General features: G+C 40.3%; 1 protein-coding gene across 1 annotated transcript in view; it reads right to left on the reverse strand.

Annotated features, from left to right (window-relative positions):
• Positions 1-22,602, reverse strand: part of bmper (BMP binding endothelial regulator) — a 66,710-nt gene extending 44,108 nt beyond the window's left edge. Inside the window, exons 1-2 of the mRNA XM_088328146.1 lie at positions 22,354-22,602; positions 6,654-6,739 (exon numbers count right to left, since the gene is read on the reverse strand). Of these exons, the coding sequence (XP_088184272.1) occupies positions 6,654-6,739; positions 22,354-22,441 (174 nt within the window). The 5' untranslated portion in view covers positions 22,442-22,602. The remainder of the gene's footprint in view (positions 1-6,653; positions 6,740-22,353) is intronic.
• Between the last annotated feature and the right edge of the window lie 4,251 nt (positions 22,603-26,853).

The raw sequence follows: 26,853 nt of genomic DNA on the forward strand, positions 1-26,853 counted from the left end.
TACCAAAATGAAAAAGTAGTGAAAAGCTGAGAAAAAAAGAAACAAAAGGAAGAGAAAAAAAAGAAGGAAAAATTTAGAAAAAAGACAGAAAAAAAGAAAAGAAATGTAGGGAAAAAGTAAATAGAGAACAAAAAGAAAAAAGTAAACACAATGAGTTTTTTTTAAAGGAATTAAAAAAAAAGTAGAAAAAAAACACGGAAAAAAGAAGAAAAAGTTTGTGTTGCATTCAAATAATTTCCAACGATACCAAGTCAATCTTGTTGCCAACATTGTACTTCCACTAAAAAATGTGATTAAGTCCAGTTCTGTATCTTACAACCGACTCAATAAGACCCCAAAATGTTAACATTATGCGACAAAATATATCAGGAAATAAAAAGAAATGGATATCTTGTGAAAGAATTGTAAAAACAAATGACGTTTGTAGGCCATCGGGCGCGCGAAGTGATTTCTTCTATCCAGAAAATATTGAGAAGCATTGCTTTTGAGTAACAATTAATTCCAACAATTTGAGACAACAAGATGTGACCGAGTCAAAATTCACGATTTTTGGCGATGAAAAAACCCAGACATTTGGTCAAAAAGGCTATCCAAAAGATGTAATCATCGCCGCATAAATCAGTAAAACCCAAATCCCTGGTCATAAAACTTGAAATGACATTCCCGCAATATGACAGTAACGGCCTTAGCTCCTAGAGCAGGGATGTCAAACTCAATTGCACAAGGGGCCAAAATTCGAAACACACTTAAGGTCGCGGTCCAACCAGGACAAACATTTATTGAACACACTTAAACTGAATGTTTTTGGAACATAAATATGACTAAAAACAGACAAGAATATTAAATCTAAACCTTAAATCACTTATACAGTATTTATTATTTTGCTCTAAATAAAAATATCTTGTTCAATTATACAACTTAGAACTTAACTTAGCATCAAAATAACATTCAAATTCCTTTGCCCCTTTGTCAATGTATGTATTAAAAAAAAACTTAAATATCCCAAAAGATTTTGCTCTCCTTAATATATCTCCTGTCAAAAGTAGAAATATGAAAATGCTCCACAAATTATTTTGTAAAAAGGTCACAACATTCTGAGAACAGGGAGCCTGATGCGCTTACCTTTGGCGCAGACGGAGTAGGGCGAGAGATGGGAGCTCCACCCATCCCTCCCACTCACCCAATCAAATAACTTTAAGGTCTTTTCCGGTGTTTTGGCGTATTTACAGTTTGTTCCGTGGATTTCATCATAAGGTATCTGAACACTGAACACAGATTATATAGTGAGCTTTTATATAAAGGATTCTGTAGCGTTGTACATGGGTCCTCATCAGGGTTGGGTAGGGTTACTTTAACTTGATTACTTTCAATGACTTTTGGATTACTCCAATACCAAATATGCTAATAAAAGACAAAAAAAACTAAATATGAATAATATTACTAAATTTTGTGCAGGCTTGGGGAGTAACGGAATACATGGAACGGCAAAAATGATGTTGGCAAGCTGTTTGGATTTATTTTCATTTTGTTTCTGTCGCATTTTATGTTCGTTTTGCTGGAGATCAAAGAGATCAAAGCCAGGAGAGAAAGCTTACCACGTGTTGTGAGTCATCATTTCATTCCTATTTAGTTTCTTTTGTCTTTTATTAGCATATTTGGTATTGGAGTCATCCAAAAGTCATTGAAAGTAATCCAGTTAAAGGAACCCTACCCAACCCTGCATTTTATGTTCGTTTTGCCGGAGATCAAAGAGATCAAAGCCAGGAGAGAAAGCTTACCACGTGTTGTGAGTCATCATTTGATTCATATTTAGTTTATTTTGTCTTTTATTAGCACATTTGGTACTGGAGTAATCCAAAAGTAATCAAGTTAAAGTAACCCTACCCAACCCTGGTCCTCATAGAAAGGGCCATATATGGCCCACGAGCCATAGGTTCCTGACCCCTGGTATATAGTGTAGTCTACGTCATATATGAAGGAATAGGTACAGTGACTAAAACGTCAGAATATGATGTCCAGGGATGAGACGGCGTAATGGAAAATAGTCTTGCGGGCCGGATATGATTACACGGCGGGCCGGACGTGGCCCGCGGGCCGGTAGTTTGACACATGTATCCTAGAGGTCCTCATTTTAGTGTTAAAAACAGCACTTTGCCTGACAACCATCGATTTTTGTGACTGTATCGTGTCCCCAGAGCAAATATCGTATCCTATTTTTCCGTGTCACCGTCATCATGTTTTGACGAGATCGACTACAAAGACTGACAAGAGAGTCACGATGGCTGCTTGATGGGGTTAAAGTCTGGGTCAACAATTAGCTACTGATGAGTGACATCCCCATTTTGGTGGCCTTTTAACTGATGCCGACCTGATAAGTACCACAATTCCACGGTGGCCATGACGACAAAACCCCCGGGTCCAGAGAAAAGGAATTTCATACAGTTTTTTTTCAATTTTCGCTACAAAATTGTTGGATTAATTCCAGACGTGGGTAGAGTAGCCAAAGATTTTACTCAAGTAAAGGTACTGTTCCTTCAGAATAATATCACTCAATATCAATAATATCACTCAAAAAATAGTCTTCCAAATAAAAATAGAAAGACAGAAGAACTAAAGCAATCCCACAAAATGACTACAAAACTAAATATCATATTTTATGCTTTCAAAACAGGGATTTAACATTTTATCATTTAATTATTTTGTTTTCATTTTGAATAAATAGCAAATCTGTATAAAAATACAAAAAACATACGAATACAGCAATACCATAAAATGGAAATACTACCACAGAAATGTTACGAGAAAAATACCACGAAAATACAACTACAGTAACATTACAAAATACTAAAGAAATACTACAAATATTCTACAAAAATAATACTAAAGTACTACGATAGAATTGCTTAAAAATATTTCTACATAAATAATACAAAAATACCACTACAGAAATATTATGACAGAAGTATGACAGAAATACTGCAAAAACACTTCTACAGATATATTACAACAGCAATACTACAAAATACTCCAGATATAGAACAAAAATTCTACAATAGAAATACAACAAAAATACTACTATGGAAATACTTTAAATATACTGCGATGGAAATACTACTGCAGAAATACTGCAAACCTTTTCCCAGAATAAAACTACAGTAATACTGTACAAGTACTGTTCCACAGAATAACATTACTCAGTATCAATAATATCACTCAAAAAATAGTCATCCAAATAATTGCTTAAGTAAAAATAAAAGTACTTGGTGAAAAAAACTCCAAGTAACTGTAGCAATGTCTTCAACAACCATTCAATCAAATCCTTAAAATCTTCAGTGTCATAATTACTTATGTGACTGTGCCGCAGGTTCTGATTGGCTCCCGATCAGTATTTGAACCCAGTCCTGTCTGTCCCCTTTTGTCAGTCCGTCTGCGAACCTCAGTGAACACTAGGCAAGCCTTTTTCGACCCCGACTCCCACCTGTCCCGTTTTTTTTGTTCCAGTCTGTCCCCCGCTTCGACCCGTTTTGGATCCTGACCACGTCTGCTCACCCGTCCAGGCTTCCGACCTCTTTTTGTCCCCGACAACGTCTTCTCTTCTTTTCTGGCTTACGACTCTCTTCCGACCCGGACTACGTTTTTGATCTCCTGTCCCCGACACCGCCATCGCTCTCCATTTCCGCGTTTGGAGCACAATCCGAGTATCAGAGCGACTTGCTTCCCGCGTCCAGCGAACCACGGATCTTTTTTCCAATAAAACTTGTGAGAAACGCAACGCAAGTTAGTCCTGTCTCCAGGAAAATCCAAAATTGTGAAATTAAATGAGAAAGAACATTAACACTGAATATATATAGCACCATATATTAATAGTTTTATATACTTATAGAACATTTTATATTTCCATGATGAACGCATGTCACTGTTTGCCCAGATCACTATAGATGTTTCACTTTGACCAACCAATCAGAAAACATTAAATGGCGACATCATCAGCACCAGAACAGAGACAGGACCCACTCGCGCAACGTTTCTCACAGTTTTAATGGTAGGAAGGGGAAGGATTGCACACACGATCCAGAGATCACTGCTCGCAGGGTGTAGGTTGCTCAGACGCGGAAGTGGACTTCCGTGGCGAGCGATGGCGGTGTCGGGAACGGAAAAAACGGATCAGTAGCTGGGGTGGAAGAGCAAAAACGTGATCGGAATCAAAAAACGAATCGTTATTCGGGGCGGGAGAACAGACGTGGTCGGGATCAAAACAGGTCGTAATTCGGGACGGGAGAGCATAAGTGGTGTAGCTCAAAACAGATCGTAACGGGAGGACAGGCGAAAAAAGTGTAAAAACAGATTCGCAGATGGACGGACAAAAGGGGACTGACAGGACAGAGGTTAAATACTGACAGGGAGCCAATTTGTCAGCAAGCTGCAGCTGGCGCCACACGGGCGGGGCCAATTAGGCGCCATGACAACCATGGCACATGGGCGGGACCAATTGGGCACCTTGGCAACCGTGACATCAAACTTGAAATGTGATAGGTCTGAAAGTAGTTTCGATTTCTGTCTACTTTAAGTCATCAAAACACATTTAGTCGGGCAAATGAAATGAAAGCAGGACGGGAGAGCACATGTGGTCAGGATCCAAAAAAACGGTCGACGCCAGGGGCAGACGGGAGCAAAAAAACGGGACAGTTTGGAGTCAGGGTCGAAAGAGGATTGCCTAGTGTTTACTGAGGTTCGCAGACGGATGATAAAAATGATGACTCACAACACGTGGTAAGCTTTCCCTGCTGGCTTTGATCTCTTTGATCTCCGGCAAAACGAACATAAAATGCGACGGAAACAAAATGAAAATAAATCCAAACAGCGTGCCAACATCATTTTTGCCGTTCCGTGTATTCCGTTACTCCCCAAGCCAGCACAAAATTGAGTCATTTTATTCATATTTGTTTCTTTTGTCTTTTATTAGCATATTTGGTATTGGAGTAATCCAAAAGTCATTGAAAGTAATCCAGTTAAAGTAACCCTACCCAACCCTGCCCCCTCATACACCTCCCTCCGGAGAAAACAAATCCTGTAACAAGGACAATGCAAACATCTTCTTTGTTCCTTTATATTCTTTGTTCTCTTCTATCATCACTGTAAAATGTGAAACTGGAGTGCCACGTCCAATTTTGTTGTCACAATATGTTCAACCCATTCTGCTCTATTCTAGTCCGATTGAAAGCCATCGTACCAAACCCAGAGCCTTTCCCAATATACAGGGTTGGGTAGGATTACTTTAACTGGATTACTTAAAATTACTTTTGGATTACTCCAATACCAAATATACTAATAAAAGACAAAAGAAACCAAAAATGAATAAAATGACTAAATTTTGTGCAGGCCGGGGAGGAACGGAACACATGGAACGGCAAAAATGATTTTGGCAAGCTGTTTGGATTTATTTTCATTTTGTTTCTGTCGCATTTTATGTTAGTTTTGCCGGAGATCAACGAGATCAAAGCCAGGAGAGAAAGCTTACCACGTGTTGTGAGTCATCATTTTATTTATATTTAGTTTCTTTTGTCTTTTATTAGCATATTTGGTATTGTAGTCATCCAAAAGTCATTGAAAGTAATCAAGTTAAAGTAACCCTAACCAACCCTGTATATTGGGAAAGGCTCTGGGTTTGGTACGATGGCCTTGAATCGGACTAGAATAGAATAGAATGGGTTCAACATATTGTGACAACGAAATTGGACCTGGCACTCCAGTTTCACATTTTACAGTGAGGATAGAGGAGAACAAAGAAGATGTTTGTATTGTCATTGTTGCAGGCTTTGTTTTTCTCTGGGGGGGGGTGTATGAAGGGGCAGGGTTGGGTAGGGTTACTTTAACTTGATTACTTTCAATGACTTTTGGATTACTCCAATACCAAATATGCTAATAAAAGACAAAAGAAACCAAATATGAATAAAATGACTAAATTTTGTGCAGGCTTGGGGAGGAACGGAATACATAGAATGGCAAAAATGATGTTGGCAAGCTGTTTGGATTTATTTTCATTTTGTTTCTGTCGCATCTTTTGTTTGTTTTGCCGGAGATCAAAGAGATCAAAGCCAGGAGAGAAAGCTTACCACGTGTTGTGAGTCATCATTTAATTCCTATTTAGTATCTTTTGTCTTTTATTAGCATATTTGGTATTGGAGTCATCCAAAAGTCATTGAAAGTAATCCAGTTAAAGTAACCCTACCCAACCCTGCATTTGATGTTAGTTTTGCCGGAGATCAAAGAGATCAAAGCCAGGAGAGAAAGCTTACCACGTGTTGTGAGTCATCATTTTATTCCTATTTAGTTTCTTTTGTCTTTTATTAGCATATTTGGTATTGGAGTCATCCAAAAGTCATTGAAAGTAATCCAGTTAAAGTAACCCTACCCAACCCTGCCAATATAACACAGGCCGCCACTGGTAGCAAATTCCCACCCTGACACATCAGCTTCCTGGTATTGACTCCCGACAAAGCTGGCGTTTGTTCAGTTGTGAAAGGAGCAATGCAAACACTCAAAGCAGACAAAGTCACGTTGCCGATCCCGATAAGGGACGAAGGGCCCGGTTGATGATCGGCGTGACCGATGTTAACAGGAAGAAAGGAAAAAGAGGAAGAGATGGAACTTACCAGGCAGACGCAAGTGATGCAAGGGTTGTCGGTGATGTTGGGGATGTCCAGGACCTCTCCTTCGTTCTCGCAGCTCGCCTCAGTGCCTGGAAATCAACGGAGGAAGAAGGGTTACGATGTCATCAAAGACAGATGACATTTATATATAATAGGGCAGCACGGCGGGGCAGTGGTTAGCGCGTGTGCGGCACAGTTCTGAGGTTGTGAGATCAAACCTTCTGTGTGAAGTTTGCATGTTCTCCCCGCGCTTCCTCCTGGTACTCCGGTTTCCTCCCACATTCCAAAAACATGCATTTTCAGGTTACTTAGCTGGTCCAAATTGTCCCTAGGTGTGAATGAGCGAGCGAGTTGTCTGTCCCTGTTTGCCCTGCAATTGGCTGGCAACCAGTTAAGGGTGTCCCCTGCCCACTGTCTGAAGACAGCTGGGATGGGCTCCAGCGCCCCCGCGACCCTACAGAAGATAAGGGGTGCAGATAATGGATGGATATGGGGCAGCACAGCGGTGCAGTGGTTAGCGTGTGTGCGGCACGGTTCTGAGGTCATGAGATCGAACCCTCTGTGTGGAGTTTGCATGTTCTCCCCGTGTTTGTGTGGGTTTCCTCCCACATTCCAAAAACATGCATTTCAGGTTAATTGGCCGGTCCTTATTGTCCCTTGGTGTGAATGAGCGAGCAAATTGTCTGTCCTTGTGTGCCCTGCGACTGGCTGGCAACCGGTTCAATGTTTCGCCTACTACTGCGGTGCAGATAATGGTTTTATATATATATATATATATATATATATATATATATATATATATATATATATATATATATATATATGTGTGTAAAAGCGTTTTTTGCTCATACCGTTTAAAGCTAGCGTTTTTTTTAAATAAACAAAATGTCACGGTTGCCATGGCGACCAATTGGCCCCGCCCATTGCAGCTTGTCAACAGATTGGCCTCCCCACTATTTAAACCCTGTCCTGTCAATCCCCTGTTGTCCGTCCGTCTGCGAACCTCTGTTTTTCACGGCAAGCCTTATTTCGACCCCTGACTCCCGCCTGTCGCCTTTTTGCTCTCGTTTGTCTCCGGCTACGATCCGTTTTGATCTCGACCACCTCTGCACTCCCGTCCCCACTTACGACCCGTTTTTGATCCCGACCACGTCTACTTTCCCGTCCCGGCTTACGACTTGTTTCTGACCCCGACCACGTTTTTGCTCTCCAGTCCCGGCTACCGACCAGTTTTCCCGTCCCTGGCACCACCATCGCTCGCTACGGAGGATCCACTTCCATGTTCGGATCACAAGCCGAGTACGAGAGCGAACACTGGATCGTGGACGCACCCCTTCCTCGTTCCTTCAATAAAACTTGTGGTAAACATTACACGAGCGGGTCCTGTTTCCGTTCTGGTCCTGACACAAAAACTTTGGGTCTGCAGTCATACATAAAGTTTATGGTAATATATTACCTCATTTAAGCAATGCTATAAAGTATTTTCCCTTCTCAAATTACAGTTTGAAAAGAAAACTTCACAGTAAGAAGAACAAATCAGTTTTAGCATTCCTTTACCTGGCTTTTGACATTTGAAGTCTTCAGGGTCTTAAATCTCCCAAGAAATGATTTATTTGTTTCACATTTTTTCTTCTTTAAAACGTTGAATGTTTTTGTTCTGACACTTTGACAAAGCACATCCCGTTAGCCCGAGCACACCGGTCACTTTGAGCATTCCACTAAATCCTAACCGGTGACATTTAAAGGGTCTTAAGCAGTGTTCCCTCTAAGCTGCGCGCACAAGAAAATCGAGCCAGCGCACAAAAATGAGGGCTCGAAATTACTCATTAAGAAGCGACTTAAGTCAAAGATACAGTGCATGAAGGTCAAAATTCACGGGTTCCCCTGAAGTTGTGTCTTAAATGCGGTATTCTGAAGTCGAGTCGAAGGAGAACGAAGTTGAGTAAAGTTAGTAGAGTTTGTCGAGAACCGGCTTCTTCGGCTCGGCTCACTAAAAGGAACCGGCTCTTTCGGGTCCTAAACGGCTCTTCGGGTTGTTTTTGCTTCTTTAATCCCAACATGAGTAAATACGATGTAAAATAATGCACAAAATGACTTAAAATAAGGGGGAAATAGAACAAAAAAGAAAAAAATACCAAAATGAAAAAGCAGTGAAAAGCTGAGCAAAAAAGACACAAAACGAAGAGAAAAAAAGAAGGAAAAATTTAGAAAAAAAGCCAGAAAAAAAGAAAAGAAAGACATGTAGGAAAAAAGTAAATAAAGAAATGAAAATGAAATGAAATGATCTGCATTTCTATAGCGCTTTTCAAGTCAATGACTTCCCAAAGCGCTTTACAATGTGCTCCACATTTCCCAATAGCGGCCTTGCAGCCATGTAAGGCGCTAACCTGCTTATTGGGGGTATTAGGGGTTCAGTGTCTTACCCAAGGACACTTCGACATGTAACACGGACGAGCCGGGATTCGAACTGGGATCCCTTGATCCCAAGACGAGCTCTCTACCTCCTGAGCTACTGCCGCCCCCAAAAGAAAAAAGTAACAGCTCAGAAAAAATAAACATTATGACATTTTTTTTAAAGGAATTAAAAAAAAAATGTAGAAAAAAACACGGGAAAAGGTTTGTGTTGCATTCAAATAATTTCCAATGATATCAAGTGAATCTTGTTGCCAACATTGTACTTCCACTAAAAAATGTGATTAAGTACAGTTCTGTATCTTACAACCGACTCAATAAGCCCCCAAAAATGTTAACATTATGCGACAAAATATATCAGGAAATAAAAAGAAATGCATATCTTGTGAAAGAATTGTAAGAACAAATGACGTTTGTCGGCCATCGTACATGAGTCAATTCATTCAAAAGAGAAAAATAATTTTGCATTGCCGGAAACTCAGCAAAATGTAAGGTGATGTCAAGTTTTGGACATGTTTGATAATGATTTAGTTGCCACACTTGGGATTATGGTTGCTCACTGTTGTTTCAAGCGTTGCTCACCGACTTTGTGTGAACGCTCAGACCCGTAAGGAAAATTACAGGGAACATTGGTCTTAAGGGTCTTAAAAGTCACGGTGGCAAACGAAACCTGAGGCAGGAGCGCAGGAAACACCAGACTTTACGGGCGCACGTGGACTCGGGAGCAAAACCGCTCGGGCAGGACCGAGAAAACTTCCGACCGCGACCTGCGAAACCGCTTCCCGACCTCCGCCATGTTGGATGACATCACGTTTAATTAAAGACGAGGGGGGGGCGGCCGAGGGAACCCCTCGGAAGCTTCCTAGCGCCGGGTCGTCTGCGTTCGGGGGGGGCGGAGGAAAAAAACTCCGCCGCCACTGTTAAACTTTATGACCTTCGGGCCTAATTAAACTGGCATGGCTGAGGGAGGGGGCCCTGAAGAAGTCGAGGGAGGGGTGACGGAGACACCCGTCTCCGGGGACACGTCCCCGCTTTGACTAAATAACTCACTCATTGTTTTGTGCTGTCTCCGCTAACAAGCTCAAACTTTCCCGTGGAGACTCTTTGCTAACATGTTTATCTAACGTGCCACCTCAGGGGACACTTCATTAGGGACACCGACAATTGCAATTCAAGAAGAGAAAAGGCGCATTTTGCGAATAAAAATCAAAATATTTTGAATTAGAGAGGTGAAAACAACATTTGTATCTCACTTTTGAAAAATAGACTTCCCCAAAAATACAATTGCATAAACAAAAAAGCAAAAAACAATAACCTTCAGTGAGTTGTTCAAATCGAGATCATTTCCTACTCATGCCATGAGGCTCTTTAACCCCACCCGGGGGAGCAAAAGCCCACATTAAACCCCACCCCTACATTTGCATATGATCTTATTCTTACTACAGTGTGTATTTTCCGTAACACTATTTAAATACTCTATAGCAAAATGTTATCTTGGGTATTTTTGTATTCTATATCTATATTTTTTTATTTTTCAATTGATACTGCTGGAAGTGTGAATTTCCCTACGGGGATGAATAAAGTATCTATCTATCCATCTAATCTATCTATCTATCTATCTATCTATCTATCTATCTATCTATCTATCTATCTATCTATCTATCTATCTATCTATCTATCTATCTATCTATCTATCTACCCAGCCATCTATCTATCTATCTATCTATCTATCTATCTATCTATCTATCTATCTATCTATCTATCTATCTATCTATCTATCTATCTATCTATCTATCTATCTATCTATCTATCTATCTATCTATCTATCTATCTATCTATCTATCTATCCAGCCATCTATCTATCTATCTATCTATCTATCTATCTATCTATCTATCTATCTATCTATCTATCTATCTATCTATCTATCTATCTATCTATCTATCTATCTATCTATCTATCTATCTATCTATCTATCTATCTATCTATCTATCTATCTATCTATCTATCTATCTATCTATCTATCTATCTATCTATCTATCTATCTACCCAGCCATCTATCTATCTATCTATCTATCTATCTATCTATCTATCTACCCAGCCATCTATCTATCTATCTATCTATCTATCTATCTATCTATCTATCTATCTATCTATCTATCTATCTATCTATCTATCTATCTATCTATCTATCTATCTATCTATCTATCTATCTATCTATCTATCTATCTATCTATCTATCTATCTATCTATCTTGTCCTTGGCTTTCTGTGAGAATTTTAGCCAACCCTATTTTCCAACATTGAGACTATAAATAAAAAAGGAAAGTTGACTGTGAGGGCCGCCGCTTCCAGGACAAGGCAAAACTGGAGTAATTTTTCCTCTAAATCTGAACCTGCGTTTGCCTAATATGCCAGGAGAAACTGCCAGAGGAAACATGCTGACTATGACAAGCCAACTGGAAACAAACACTGTGAAAAGGTGAAGCAATTGGAAGCTGCTTTAACAACAAAGCAGTACTTTTTTTCACAGGATCCCACGAGTCAAATGAAACTGCTACAAAGGTGAGCTAAGAGATCATGACGCCGATCGCCAAGCACAGCAATCCTTGAATTCATTAAAGACTGTTAGAAACATTTTCAGCGATTTCTTTAAAATTTGGACACCCCTGATTTAAAGGTACATTGTGCATTATTGAGCACCTCAAAAAACAAACTTGTTTATTAAAAAAATATATTGATTTGAAAAGCATGCAAAAACACAAAAACTACACATGAGTTTATAGTTTACTAAACACTCAAAATAAGAGCTCATCAATGGATTCCGAACTTTGCAAGGAGAACAGGAGAGGACCCAAAACTTCAATAAGAAATTCCAACCGTTCTAAAAGCCCTTCCCTGAGTACTATCTTTTCTTTAAATCTCCAAGGTTATAAAAAGCAGATCCGCCCAAAATGGTGTGGCAATCAAAGAACAGCTCCATTATTGGCCGATAGTGACAATGATGTAAAAAGTCGAGATAATGAACTGGCATCCTATGATATTTCCTGTGCAGGTGTCCAATATTAAAAACAGAATGAGCATATAATATAAACGTCTCATCTCATTAGCTGCACCGCTTATCCTCAGTAGGGTCGCGGGGGTGTTGGAGCCCATCCCAGCAATCATCCGGCAGTGCGCAGGGGACACCCTGAACTGGTTGCCAGCCAATCGCAGGGCACACGGGGACAGACAACTCATTCGCTCATTCACACCTAGGGACAATTTGGACCGGCCGATCCACCTGAAATGCATGTTTTTGGAATAAGGGAGGAAACCGGAGTGCCCGGAGGAAACCCACGCAAGCACGGGGAGAACATACAAACTCCGCACAGGAAGTCTGGAGCTGGATTTGAACCCACGCAGGAGGTTCCCATGACATGATCTGTGCCGCACATGCGCTAACCTGCCCCGCCGTGCTGCCCATAATATAAACGTGAATTTTGAAAAATGTATATATTTGATATGATATAAGCCTCACCTAAAAGAAGCTACTATGATTGTCCGCCATCTTGCTGCTACACAAACCCAAAACCTTGTGAAAAGCTCAGCAAATAAATGGGAAGAAAATGTCGAGGTTTGGTCACTTTTTGTGACATGACCACCAAACATGACATAGTGACATCTAGTGGTAGGTTATTACACAGTGTCCCTTTAAGTAAATGGGTTTTTAACTAATTGCTTTATCAATAGTGGATTTATTAATGTAAGATTTATCTTTCGACATTTTTGGTTTCAACGTTAATTGACCTAAAGTGGGGCTAGGAGGAAAATGTAATTGACTAATTGATTTTTTTATATGTTTAAAATCCGATACCTCAGATAATGTAGACCTGTTCAATTTATCGTGGACTGGATTATGCAGGAAGGGAAACTGGGGACAATGTCACGGTTGCCATGGCGCCCAATTGGCCCCGCCCGTGTGGCGCCAGCTGCGGCTCGTTGACAGATTGGCTTCCCTTCTATTTAAGCTCAGATCTCACACTCACCCTTTGTCAGTCCGTCAATGAACCTCTGCCCTGCAAGACGTGGGTTTGGACTCCGGTTTCCTGCCTGCGTTTCCTGTCCAGTATCGTTCCCGTCTATTTTTGTCCTGTTTATTATTATAATATCCAGTTTTCTTTACCAGCAATTTTTTCCTGTTTTATTTCGATATCCTGTATCATTATCAATCCTGTCTGTCCCGTCCTGTCCGATATCTACTCGGGCAATTGGTATAGATCTCGTCGGCTTCTGGTTTCCTATCATTTGAAGCCAGACTGCTGCCTGACGTGCCTGACTCCCCATTTGCCGTAAAATAAAAGGAAACGTCACGTGTTTGGGTCCTGTTCCGGTTCATGACATCACTATGAAAATGACAATAAAGACAATTTATTTTAAATCAAAAGAAAACGTATTCATGTTTTTTCTAAGATGGCCCATTGAAGCCTCAATTTTTTTTTGTAAAAGTACGACAACCAGTTCAAAAATGAAATCACAAATACAATTTACAAAACTCACTCGATTTTCAAAGTAGTGATTCTGCACATGACCGTCAAACGTAAAGGTCGGCAAAACAAACGCGCCCTTCACGCCGTGGATAAAAATAAACATTTCGGGCCGCAAATAAACAGATTAGAGATTAGATTATAGATGTCAGCAAAGGGATGGCGCTCCGAGGAACGATGTCCCAGAATATGTAGAACAACTTTTTGGCTAAAAGATACAATTCACAGTTTTTCACTTTTGGACTCATTTTTTACAGCAAGGGTGGTCAAACATTTTTGTGCAGCATTAAATCAAAAAATTGATTTTTCCTTATCCGCGAATACAGTCTCGATCCAATACCTTGAAAATCATGAATAAAATGATATCCTATTTTCAAGAAACTAAATATGAAAAAAAAGATGACTCACAACACGTGGTAAGCTTTCTCTCCTGGCTTTGATCTCTTTGATCTTCGGCAAAACGAACATAAAATGCGACAGAAACAAAATGGAAATAAATCCAAACAGCTTGCCAACATCCTTTTTGCCGTTCCATGTATTCCGTTACTCCTCAAGCCTGCAAAAATGGAGTCATTTTATTCATATTTATTTTCTTTTGTCTTTTATTAACATATTTGGTATTGGAGTCATCCAAAAGTCATTGAAAGTAATCCAGTTAAAGTAACCCTACCCAACCCTGCTCACCATACAAAGGTTTCAGGTTACGAAGTACCTGAACGGGAAACTATTGCCTCACGTTACAAAGGCGTTTCAGGATACAAAGTGATTCCCTTGGTCTGGGAATCCCCCCCAACGTAAATCGCTTCCCAATGACCAGGGTTGGGTAGGGTTACTTTAACTGGATTACTTTCAATGACTTTTGGATGACTCCAATACCAAATATGCTAATAAAAAACAAAAGAAACTAAATATGAATCAAATGATGACTCACAACACGTGGTAAGCTTTCCCTCCTGGCTTTGATCTCTTTGATCTCCGGCAAAACGAACATAAAATGCGACAGAAACAAAATGAAAATAAATGCAAACAGCTTGCCAACATCATTTTTGCCATTCCATGTATTCCGTTACTCCCCAAGCCTGCACAAAACGGAGTCATTTGATTCATATTTAGTTTCTTTTGTCTTTGATTAGCATATTTGGTATTGGAGTAATCCAAAAGTCATTGAAAGTAATCCAGTTAAAGTAACCCTACCCAACCCTGTCGGCAGGTACGAATGCCAATGAATCATCCCCAGTAGGACCGCCCATTGGCCACGCCCCCTATGATGCTCCGCCCACAGAACCCATCTGGTGCCTCTTTGGCCTCATTTCCATCTTTGCTCGAAGGAGAACCCGCCAGGAACCGCGACATCATGTTTAGAATAAAAAAAAGAAAAAAAACGGGGGGAAAAAAAACCCAAACATTTTTTTTCCTGTCTGATTTAACGTTTCCAGCTGAGCCCAAAGACGCGGGACATGTTCTGCATCAAACGCTTTCATCCCTTCGCTATAATCACACGATGGGGACCATGAAGATGAAGGCCAACTGGCAAAAAAAAAAAAAAAAAAAAAAAAAAAACTGGTCTGTGCCTCTGCCTTCTACTTGGATACATTCGGATAAATTTGCACGAAAAAAAATGACTCGAGAAATCGTTCCACTTATTCTCAGTAGGGTCGCGGGGGTGCTGGAGCCCATCCCAGCAATCATCGGGCAGTGGGCAGGGGACACCCTCAACTGGTGGCCAGCCAATCGCAGGGCACACCGGGACAGACACACCTAGGGACAATTTGGACCGGCCAATCCACCTGAAATGCATGTCTTTGGAATGTGGGAGGAAACCGGAATGTCCGGAGAAAACCCACGCAAGCACGGGGAGAACATGCAAATTCCGCACAGTAAGTCCGGTAGCTGGATTTGAACCCGCACAGGAGGTTCCCAAGACCTTAGAACTGTGCCGCACACGCACTAACCACTGCGCTGCCGTGCTGCCACCTTGCCAACTTGTTCCCCGATAATGAGAAAATCACCATTTCTATTTGACATTTTCAGTTAAGCAGCGAGACGAAAGAAAGAGCAAAGAAAATGACGGCGTTGGTCTCATAAAAGCAAGAAATTCACCCTGGGATTTGTCGTGTTTAGGGCGACAACAACTCATCGATGAAATCAATGACAATCGATTATTAAAAACAAGGAATTAGATCATCCATTTGTTGCGTCGCTAGATTTATGAGCCACTATGTATATTAAATCTATTCCGTTATAGAACCACTTTCAGTGTTCATTTGAGCTGTGAAAAGTGATGGGTCCCGGGGACTCTAGGGGTCCCAACAGAGATCTAAGGGTCCCCAAAATTTAGTGGGCTCCATCCCCTTACAAACTGTCGTAATTTCCCTTACAAAACATGTTGTAGAAAATAAACTTGCATTTGTAGAATAGATTTGCATACATTTAGAAAGAAATGTAGAAAGACTTGCTTACAGTTGGGAGAAATGTTGCTTACATCTCGGGAAGGTCTCGGCGGACGAAATAGTATAAACAATCCTCCTTAAGGGAGGACAACAGATAACGGCAAAGGGCAAGGTGACATAAACTGGCATAAACTTAAAAACACTTCCAAATAAGGACGGAACCCTGGGCATGTACATGTGAAAGGGTGTAGCGTGAAAAGGGACGGGGCCAAACCGGGTACACGTGCTATGTTGAAACTATAAAGACCCACGCATATCTGAGATTCGCTGAGTTTCTTGTTGAAATTGTGTATCAATAATTGATGAAGATAAGACCAATTTGTTGAATCGTCTCATACGTGTTCAAAGAAATGCAGGAATCAAATGACGTAAGAGGGAGTTTCTTGTTGAAATTGTGTATCAATAAAAAAGAACTCCCTCTTACGTCATTTGATTCCTGCATTTCTTTGAACACGTATGAGACGATTCAACAAATTGGTCTTATTTTCATCAAATACAAAAAAAAATCTTTATTTTTTCCAAACATCCCCATCAAAAAAATGCGTCTAGGACGCAGGGACGCGGGCAAACCAGAACACTGCACTTTGTGTCATGATGACTGATGCGGGGCACCCGAGTCTGCTCCGTTGCCGTGGACCCTGATTGGCTGTTGTACTCTTTGTAAACCCCCGCCTTCCTGTCAACATTCGTCAGATCGTCTGGGAACCTACGCTACACGCTAGGCAAGCTTTTGTGACTCCTGACTCTTTCCTGCCCTGTTTTCCGTCTGATTCCCGTTGCCGACCTCTTTTCTGGACCCGTTTATGTTTTTGCTCCTCCGTCCCGGCCATGGACCTGTTTTTCCTCGCTCTTGACTTTGCCTTCGCTCGACACGGACGTGCCACTTCCGCGTTCCTGCTATCTGCTACCCGTGACCGATGATCACTAGATCGTGGGTGCAAGCCCTTTCCTCATTGGGCCCCGTCTCCGTTCCTGGTCTGTCACTCTTCGGCCCCGCAGAGAGTGCACAGACAGTTTTTATAATAAAGTTACCTTATATATTTTTTTAATCTTTTTTTTTAATTGAACATTGAATAATTTAAAAAAATGGCATGATATTTTCAACTTTGTATTGTTTGACTATCAAAGTGAGCATTTTTAAAGGGAACAGAAAGTGCTGCAGTAGTAAAGAGGAAAAAAAATGAAAAAAAGTAAACAACAACTTATTCATCCATCATGAAAATAATAGTTAATTGCAGCCCTAGTCCTGTTTTGTGCCTATGGTTGATAAAACTAAAACATTAAAGCCCCATTTGTCATGATTACAGATTTCCTGTGCCCGCTCATTTGACGCAAACCGCCGCAGGTTCTGATTGGCTCCCTGTCACTATTTGAACCCAGTCCCGTCCGACCCCTGTTGTCAGTCCGTCTGCGAACCTCTGTGTATACAGGGCAAGCAATTTTTCAACCCTGACTCCCACCTGTCCTGTTTTTCCTCCCGTCTGTCTCCGACCTGTTTTGATCTTGACCACGTCTGCTCTCCCGCTCCGGCTTTAGACCTTTTTCTGTCCCCGATTACGTCTACTCTCCCGTCCTGGCTTACAACTCGTTTCCGACCCCGGCCACGCCTTACTCTCCCAGTCCCGGTGAGCATCGGATCGTGGGCGCTGCCCTTCCTCTTTCTTCCAATAAAATTGTGAGAAAACGTTACGCGATTGGGTCCACCCTGTGTACTGGTCGTGACACCATTGTGTAAAATTTGCCCACTAGATGGCATTTATGTTGTCTGGTGAAAATGAATATTGCAATGATAGTTCATGGTTTTTTGTCAGGTATTCAAATCAATGTTTTAATACTGGATGAAAGTTTTTTGGACCACTAGCAGGCGCTAAATATTACACACTGTCCCTTTAAAATTGTTTTCTGTCGCTTGGGGTTTCATGTTTGCAAAATTAGCAAACAAGTGTATATTTTCAGTGCCAGTGATGTCCTTAGCCGTCATTAGCTTTAGGTCCAAACTGTCAGGACCAGAACGGAGACAGGACCCACTCGCGTAACGTTACTCTCGGTTTTATTGGGAAGAAGGGAAAGGAGCGTACACACGATCTGGAGATCGCTGGTCGTGGGGAGTAGGTTGCTCAGACGCGGAAGTGGGACCTCCGTGGCGAGCGATGGCGGCGAGAACGGAAAAAAAGTCGAAAACCAGGAGAGGAGAGTGGATTTGGTCGGGGACAAAAAAGGTCGTAAGCCAGGACGGGAGAGCAGACGTAATCAGGATCAAAACAGGTTGTAATTCAACACGGGAGAGCAGACGTGGTCTAACTTAAAACAGATCGTAGCGGGAGAAAAACAGGAGCAAAAACACGGGACAGGCGAAAAGGGGCTTGCCGAGTAAATACATAGATTTGCAGACGGACCGACAAAAAAGGGACTGACAAGAAAGAGTTAAAATACTGACAGGGAGCCAATCTGTCAACAAGCTGCAGCTGGCGCCCACAGGCGGGGCCAATTGGGCGCCATGGCAACTGTGACACAAATTGCATTCACAATGTGATCAAAAACACTGTATAGTCTTTATCCTCTGCAACGAACACCATGTATCAGAGAAAATATAAACTCCGATTTTGAAACACAAAACTCAAACATGAGCTAGCAAATAAAATATTTTTGTACTCATTCACTAACGTGCTTGAGTAAATGCCAGAGACGTCTATAGCCGTCAATGGCATTAAATGTGTTGGAAATATACATTTATGTGGAAAGCTAAATATGCTTTCTTATTTAAAGGGACAGTGTGTAATGACTGACCACTATATGTAGCTGCATTGCGTATTGCAACAGAAAATGAGTGCTACAAACCACAAAGTTAAATACAACCTATAGAGAGTCAAAGTGACCAAATCGCACATTCTTTTTCTCATTTTTTGCCCAGTCTTTTTGATGTTTACGGGTACCCGTACTAGCAAGATGGCAGACATTTATGCAGCTCCCTAATGTTATGTAAAATATATCAAAATTTCTCGACCCATGAGTCTGCTCCTTTGGCACCAAATGCCTCGGACGCTGATTGGCTGCTTATCTCTTTTTAAACCCCCTTTCTTCCCGTCACCCGTTGTCAGTCCGTCTGCAAACCTCAGCTCCTGCTAGGCAAGCCTTTTTCGACCCTGACTTTCTCCTGTCCCGATTCCTGTTTGATTCCAGGCTACGACCCCTTTTCTGAACCCGAAAAATGAACGCAAGTGGGTCCTGTCTCCGTTTCTGGTCTCTGACAATGAGTATTTTAAAAAGTGAAATTTTTATGTGACAGTTTATGTATTTCTGCTTGTATTTGATATCAATATGTTCTGCTTTTCTTTTGAATGAGTTTTTAACACTAGGAGGCGCTAAATAATACAAAACACCTCTTTAAGGGTACCTGTGAATACTTATATATATATATATATATATATATATATATTAAATATTATCCAGAGTGATGAAATGATCCAGTCTAATCTTTTAACTTGTTACCTTTTATATAACACAAATACGTATTGTTTCAGAACTTTTTAATAAGAATATAAATACATCCAAATAGAAAAAGTTTATTTTTAAACTTGAATATATTACTTGCTCTAGATTTCTTGGTATATTTAAATGAGAAGTATTTGTGGTTATTTATTTGAAACTTTTACATTGAGTACTATTCACTATATTGCAGTTTTTTGTGTTAATTATGTATTTTTATTGTGCTTATGTCTCGGACTCTGATTGGCTCCCTGTCACTATTTAAACCCACGTCTATCTGTCACCTGTTGTCAGTCCGTCTGCAAAACCCAGTGTACTCTAGGCAAGCTTTTTCGACCCTGACTCCAACCTGTTTTTGCTCCCGTCTTCGACCTGTTTTTTGATCCTGACCACGTCTACTCTCCTCTCCTGGCTTTCGAATCGTTGCTGATCCCGACCGCGTTTTTTGCTCTCCTGTCCCGGTTACTGACCCGTTTTTTCCGTTCCCGACACCACCATCGTGGCACTTCCGTGTTCAGAGCGACATGCTTCCCACGACCAGCGATCACCGGATCGTGGATGCAATCCTTTCCTTTCTTCCCAATAATACTGAGAGAAACGTAACGCAAGTGGGTCCTGTCTCTGTTCTGGTCCTGACAGTCATTCTCAGGGTCAAAATAACCCGCTTGTGAGTTTTTAAAAACGAGGAAAAAAAATCCTAAATTATTCTATTTTTAGCTTTAAATTTTAGGACTTTTCCTAGATTCGATCCTACATTAAAAAAATCGAAGTTATGTCTATATTTAAATTTTATTTATTTTGATAAATTAATCCTCTTGTCCTCGGGTCAAAATGACCCACTAACGTGTTTTTAAAAACCCGGGGAAAAAACCCTAAATTATGCTATTTTTAGCTTTAAATTTTAGGACTTTTCCTAGATTCGATCCTACATTAAAAAATTGAAGTATTGTTTATATTTAAATTGTATTCATTTTGATAAAGTAATCCTCTTGTCTTTGGGTCAAAATGACCCACTAACGTGTTGTTAAAAACCTGGGGAAAAATTCCTAAATTACACAATTTTAGCTTTAAATTTTAGTACTTTTTCTAGATTCAATCCTACATTAGAAAAATTGAAGTTATTTTCTATATTTAAATTTTATTTATTTTGATAGATTAATCCTCTTGTCCTCGGGTCAAAATGACCCACTAACGTGTTGTTCAAATCACGGGAAAAAACCCTAAATTATGCTATTTTTAGCTTTAAATTTTAGGACTTTTCCTAGATTCGATCCTACATTAAAAAATTGAAGTATTGTTTATATTTAAATTTTATTCATTTTGATAAATTAATCCATTTGTCCTCGGGTCAAAATGACCCACTAATGTGTTTTTAAAAACACGGGGGGAAAAAAAACCCTAAATTATACTATTTTTAGCCCTAAATTTTATGAATCTTCTTAGATTGGATCCAATATTAGAAAAATCGAAGATTTGTTTATATTTACATTTTTTTGTTGTGATAAAGTAATCCTCTTGTCCTCGGGTCAAAATGACCCACTAAGGTGTTGTTAAAAACACAGGGGAAAAAAACCCTAAATTATGCTATTTTTAGCTTTAAATTTTAGGACTTTCCTAGATTGGATCCAACATTAAAAAAATCGAAGTTATGTCTATATTTAAATTTTATTTATTTTGATAAATTAATCCTCTTGTCCTTGGGTCAAAATGACCCTCTAACGTGTTGTTAAAAACACAGGGGAAAAAACCCTAAATTATACTATTTTTAGCCTTAAATTTTAGGACTTTTCCTAGATTCGATCCTACATTAAAAAATTGAAGTATTGTTTATATTTAAATTTTATTCATTTTGATAAATTAATCCATTTGTCCTCGGGTCAAAATGACCCACTAATGTGTTTTTAAAAACCCGGGGAAAAAATCCTAAATTACACAATTTTAGCTTTAAATTTTAGGACTTTTCCTAGATCGGATCCAACATTGGAAAAATCGAAGATTTGTTTATATTTACTTTTTTTTATTGTGATAAAGTAATCCTCAAAATGACCCACTAATGTGTTGTTAAAAACACGGGAAAAAAAACCTTAATTACAATTATATTATTATTTTTAACGTTCAATTTTAGGACTTTTCCTAGATTGGCTTCAACATTATAACAATTATACATTATATATTATAAACCATTTTCCATGTAAGCTGCATAAAAAGTACAAAGATATCCTATAGAACGAAGACAACGAGAGGATTGAATTTTTACGATTTGAATATATTTAATGAGCCACTAGTTTTTAATCTTGAAATATTTATTCTTCTTATTTTTGTTCATGTAAAAAACTTGCAACTTTAATACGTCTGCTTCCTTGGATTTTTGCTCGCCACCCTGTGATTGGCTGGCAACCAGTTCAGGGTGTCCCCTGCCCACTGCCCAGAGATGGCTGGGATAGGCTCCAGCCCCTCCCGCGACCCTAATGAGGATAAGCGGTACGGATAATGAGATGAGATGAGATGAGAAAAACACAATAACATTAACTCATTGTTTCCTTTTTTAAATTCCCAATGTCGTTGTTTTTTTTTAGCTGCGCCTAAATAAAAACCCTCCAACAAACCAAATCCCGATTCTGCGCCTTTTAGTCGCGTGGCTGCGGTTGCGTGGCAGCAACGCTCGCACGTGCGCAAATTGTAGTCAAAAAGACGTCTAATTACAACCTTCTTCGTCTTCTCGTCTCCCAAAACGGAATCGGCCCTGCAATACTCCTCAAACGAACCCCCCGAAACCCCCCGCGCGCTGCGCTTTTACGCACGGAAGGAAGACCCAAAAAACCAGGAGCTCACCTGTGATGAGCGCGTCGGTCGCCTGGAGAAGAAATAGAAGATAAAACGCAGTCGGGATACGGCAGGTGAACCGGCGTCCGGACGACATCCTGGTTTAGAACTTTTAATCCTCCAAAAATCGAAAAGAAGGACGTCCTCAGGGAAGGAGCGCGGAGGTTTCGTAGCTGGAGCGCAAGCGCATCACGCGGTTTGGACTTCGCGGCTTATATCCGTTTGGGATGAAGAAAACGTCAAAATTTGGGGGAGAAATCGAAGATATGTTGCTTCGGTGGATGCTGACTGCAGACTGTGCGTGCGCTCTTGACGGCTGCTCTCTCCTTCTTCCTCTCTCGCTCTCTCTTTTTCTCTCTCTCCTCCCCCTCTTCTTCTGCAGCGTGTGAAGCCAGCAGAGGCAGCAAAGTCCAATCATTTGTGGTATTAACAGGGTTGGGTAGAGTTACTTTAACTGGATTACTTTCAATGACTTTTGGATTACTCCAATACCAAATATGCTAGTAAAAGACAAAAGAAACTAAATATGAATTAAATTACAAAATTTTGTGCAGGCTTGGGGAGTAACGGAATACATGGAACGGCAAAAATGATGTCGGCAAGCTGTTTGGATTGATTTCCATTTTGTTTCTGTCGCATTCTATGTCAGTTTTGCCGGATGTGCATATTGTGCTAAAATGCTAATTCCCCTTATAGAGATCAAAGCCAGGAGAGAAAGCTTACCACGTGTTGTGAGTCATCATTTTATTCATATTGAGTTTATTTAGTCTTTTATTAGCATATTTGGTATTGGAGTCATCCAAAAGTCATTGAAAGTAATCCAGTTAAAGTAACCCTAACCAACACTGTTTATTGGGAAAGGCTCAGGGTTTGGTACGATGGCCTTGAATCGGACTAGAATAGAATAGAATGGGTTCAACATATTGTGACAACGAAATTGGACCTGGCACTCCAGTTTCACATTTTACAGTGAGGATAAAGGAGAACAAAGAAGATAAAGGAAAAAAGAAGATGTTTGTATTGTCGTTGTTGCAGGCTTTGTTTTTCTCTGGAGGGGGGTGTATGAAGGGGCAGGGTTGGGTAGGGTTCCTTTAACTTGATTACTTGCAATGACTTTTGGATTACTCCAATATCAAATATGCAAATAAAAGACAAAATAAATTAAATATGAATAAAATGACTAAATTTTGTGCAGGCTTGGGGAGTAACGGAACACATGGAACGGCAAAAATGATGTTGGCAAGCTGTTTGGATTTATTTTAATTCTGTTTCTGTCGCATTTTATGTCCGTTTTGCCGGATGTGCATATTGTGCTAAAATGCTAATTCCCCTTATAGAGATCGAAGCCAGGAGAGAAAGCTTACCACGTGTTGTGAGTCATCATTGTATTCATATTTCGTTTCTTTTGTCTTTTATTAGCATATTTGCTATTGGAGTCGTCCAAAAGTCATTGAAAGTAATCAAGTTAAAGTAACCCTACCCAACCCTGTTTAATACGCACTGCGATACTTTATTATTTATTATGTTTGGATTGATTTTCATTTTGTTTCTGTCGCATTTGATGTTAGTTTTGCCGGAGATCAAAGAGATCAAAGCCAGGAGAGAAAGCTTACCACGTGTTGTGAGTCATCATTTTATTCATATTTAGTTTTTTTTGTCTTTTATTAGCATATTTGCTATTGGAGTCATCCAAAAGTCATTGAAAGTAATCCAGTTAAAGTAAGCCTAGCCAACCCATGGGGAAGACGATTTAAGTTGGGGGGAGATTCCCAGACCAAGGGAATCACTTTGTATCCTGAAACGCCTTTGTATGGTGAGCAGGGTTGGGTAGGGTTACTTTACTTTAACGTGATTACTTTCAATGACTTTTGGATGACTCCAATACCAAATATGCTAATAAAAGACAAAAGAAACTAAATATGAATGAAATGACTACATTTTGAGTAACGGATCACATGGAACGGCAAAAATGATGTCGGCAAGCTGTTTGGATTGATTTTCATTTTGTTTCTGTCACATTTTATGTTCGTTTTGCCGGAGATCAAAGAGATCAAAGCCAGGAGAGAAAGCTTACCACGTGTTGTGAGTCATCATTTTATTCTTATTTAGTTTCTTTTGTATTTTATTAGCGTATTTGGTATTGGAGTAATCCAAAAGTCATTGAAAGTAATCCAGTTAAAGTAACCCTACCCAACCCTGGGTATTAAATACAAAGGGACCCAAGTTTTTACTTTCCAAGCACTTTCAAGGCCAATTTTTCAAATGTTCCACTATCTTCAAAAGCAAAAAACAAGCACAGTTCCCCCCAATTTTTTTTTTTAACTTTGATAACTAAAATAAAGTCGCTATTGTCGGAACCGGAACAGAAACAGGACCCAATCGCGTGGCGTTCTCACACAAGCCTTTATTTTACAGGAAATGGGGAGTCATGCACGTTAGGCAGCCGGTCTGGCGTGGAAGGATAGGAGACCGATGAGACCGATTCCAATTGCCCGAGTTGATATCGGACCGATGGGGTCGATACTGGACAGGAAGGGATAGACAAGATTGACAACAAACCAGGACATCGATAATTAACAGGAGAAACCAGACGGGGACAAAAACTGGAGAAAATAACAAACAGGACCAAAATAGAGAGAAACAAAACTGGAACCCGAAATTAAATGGGACAAAAATAAACGGGAACAATACCGGACTGAAGATACCAACAGGAAAACAGTCAGAACCCACGTCTTGTGGGTCAGAAGTTCATTTGACAGGCTGACAACCGAAGCAAGAGAGCGCTGAGCTTTATATAGACAGGAATCCAATCTCTCAACGAGCCGCAGCTGCCCCCACCACTGGGCGGGGCCAATTGGGCACCATGGCAACCGTGACACACACGGGCGGGGCCAATTGGGCACCATGGCAACCGTGACACACACACAGGCGGGGCCAATTGGGCACCATGGCAACCATGACAGCTATCTTGCTGCTAACACGTACTCCGTGCTATTTTGAGCTGTAACTATTTACGATCTATAATCTTTTTGTGTCCATGGGCTGCTATAAACTGACATGAATTCCGCCATTTTGCTTTAACAATGCACGCGCAGCTTTGCCACGTCACACTTGTTTGTAAACACGGTAAAGGTAAAGGAGTTGGATACGGAAGACAAATAAGAAAGGAAGAACTGTATGTATAAAACGCAGAAAAATGAGCCAAATTTGGACTTTCAATCTTAGAGACTGCTTATCTTTTCGTTTTTGTTTTACTTATTTTAATCTATATTTTACGTGTTTTTTTTTTAGAGGATCTGTGTCTAAATGAGTTAAAATTGACTTCCGAAAGGAACCTGTCAGACCGTCTGCGAACCTATGCTCTCAGCTAGGCAAGCTTTTGTACTCTCCAACATTATCCTGCCCTGTTTTTTTCTGCCCGATACCGGTTGCCGACCTATTTTCTGGACCCGTTTCTGTTTTGCTTCACCGTCCTGGCCATTGACCTGTTTTTCTCGCTGTCAACGACTCCCCACGCTCGACACGGAAGTGACCCGAGACCGACGATCATCGGATCGTGGAAGCAAGCACTGCTGTCTTTATTAATAAAAACTGAGTAAAACGAACGCTATTGGGTCCTGTCTCCTTTCCTGGCTTGTTACAAAAACTGTCTTTTAAAAATGATTTTTTTTGTAGATTAGTGAATATTTTAATTTATATATTGTGTGTTTCGCAGGGATCCCCTTCGAAACATATGAAACCACTAATTACCGTATTTTCTGCACTATAAGGCGCACCTAAAAGTCTTAATTTTTTTCAAAAGCTGACCATGCGCCTTATAATACAGTGCGCCTTATATATGGATCAATATTAAGTCGCAAGGTCTCGCAACAAAGGCAAGCAGCCGCCGACTAGATTTTTCCTCGTAGGCGAAGTAGTTTGCGGTGTATGCTGGGATTTATATACCGGCGTTTCATTTCCTTACCAATGTGTCAATCATCATTTGAATCAGTCACTATTGGCTAAAGTTATTCGGAGGTAAAGGGGGCGGATCCTTTTTATCATTTACAGGCTCGCATAGGCTAAAGGGGCGAAACAAAGCCTGCAATTGGCCGAAAAAGAGGAATGTGAATAGCAAGTTTGGTTGTCTACGGCATAGAGGAAACATGTTTTACCATTCTGTATTTGTAAATATTTTACTCTCCTGGATTTACTACACTCGCGGATATAAGAGGACCATGGTTGCACATTATTATTGAACGCAACGACTTCGGTGAGCTACTCCGGCTATATATTTTCCCAATGTCTTGTTTCAGAGTGATCTAGATGTTTCTGTGATGGGTCTTTTTTTTAATTCAACTCAATTCCAAGTGTTTATTGTCATATGCACAGTAAAGTTGCGAGCGAAAAAGAAAATAGAAACTAAGGAATGGTTGGCATTTCTTGAATCCCAAGACTTTAACCTTCCGGATGATATTTGAAACGACGCATTTGAGTGACATCGTACGGACACCGCATCCGCACGTGTCT

Source organism: Urocampus carinirostris, chromosome 2 (genome assembly GCF_059441175.1).
Source record: "Urocampus carinirostris isolate Australia breed hairy pipefish chromosome 2, RoL_Ucar_1.0, whole genome shotgun sequence".
Taxonomy (NCBI): domain Eukaryota; kingdom Metazoa; phylum Chordata; class Actinopteri; order Syngnathiformes; family Syngnathidae; genus Urocampus; species Urocampus carinirostris.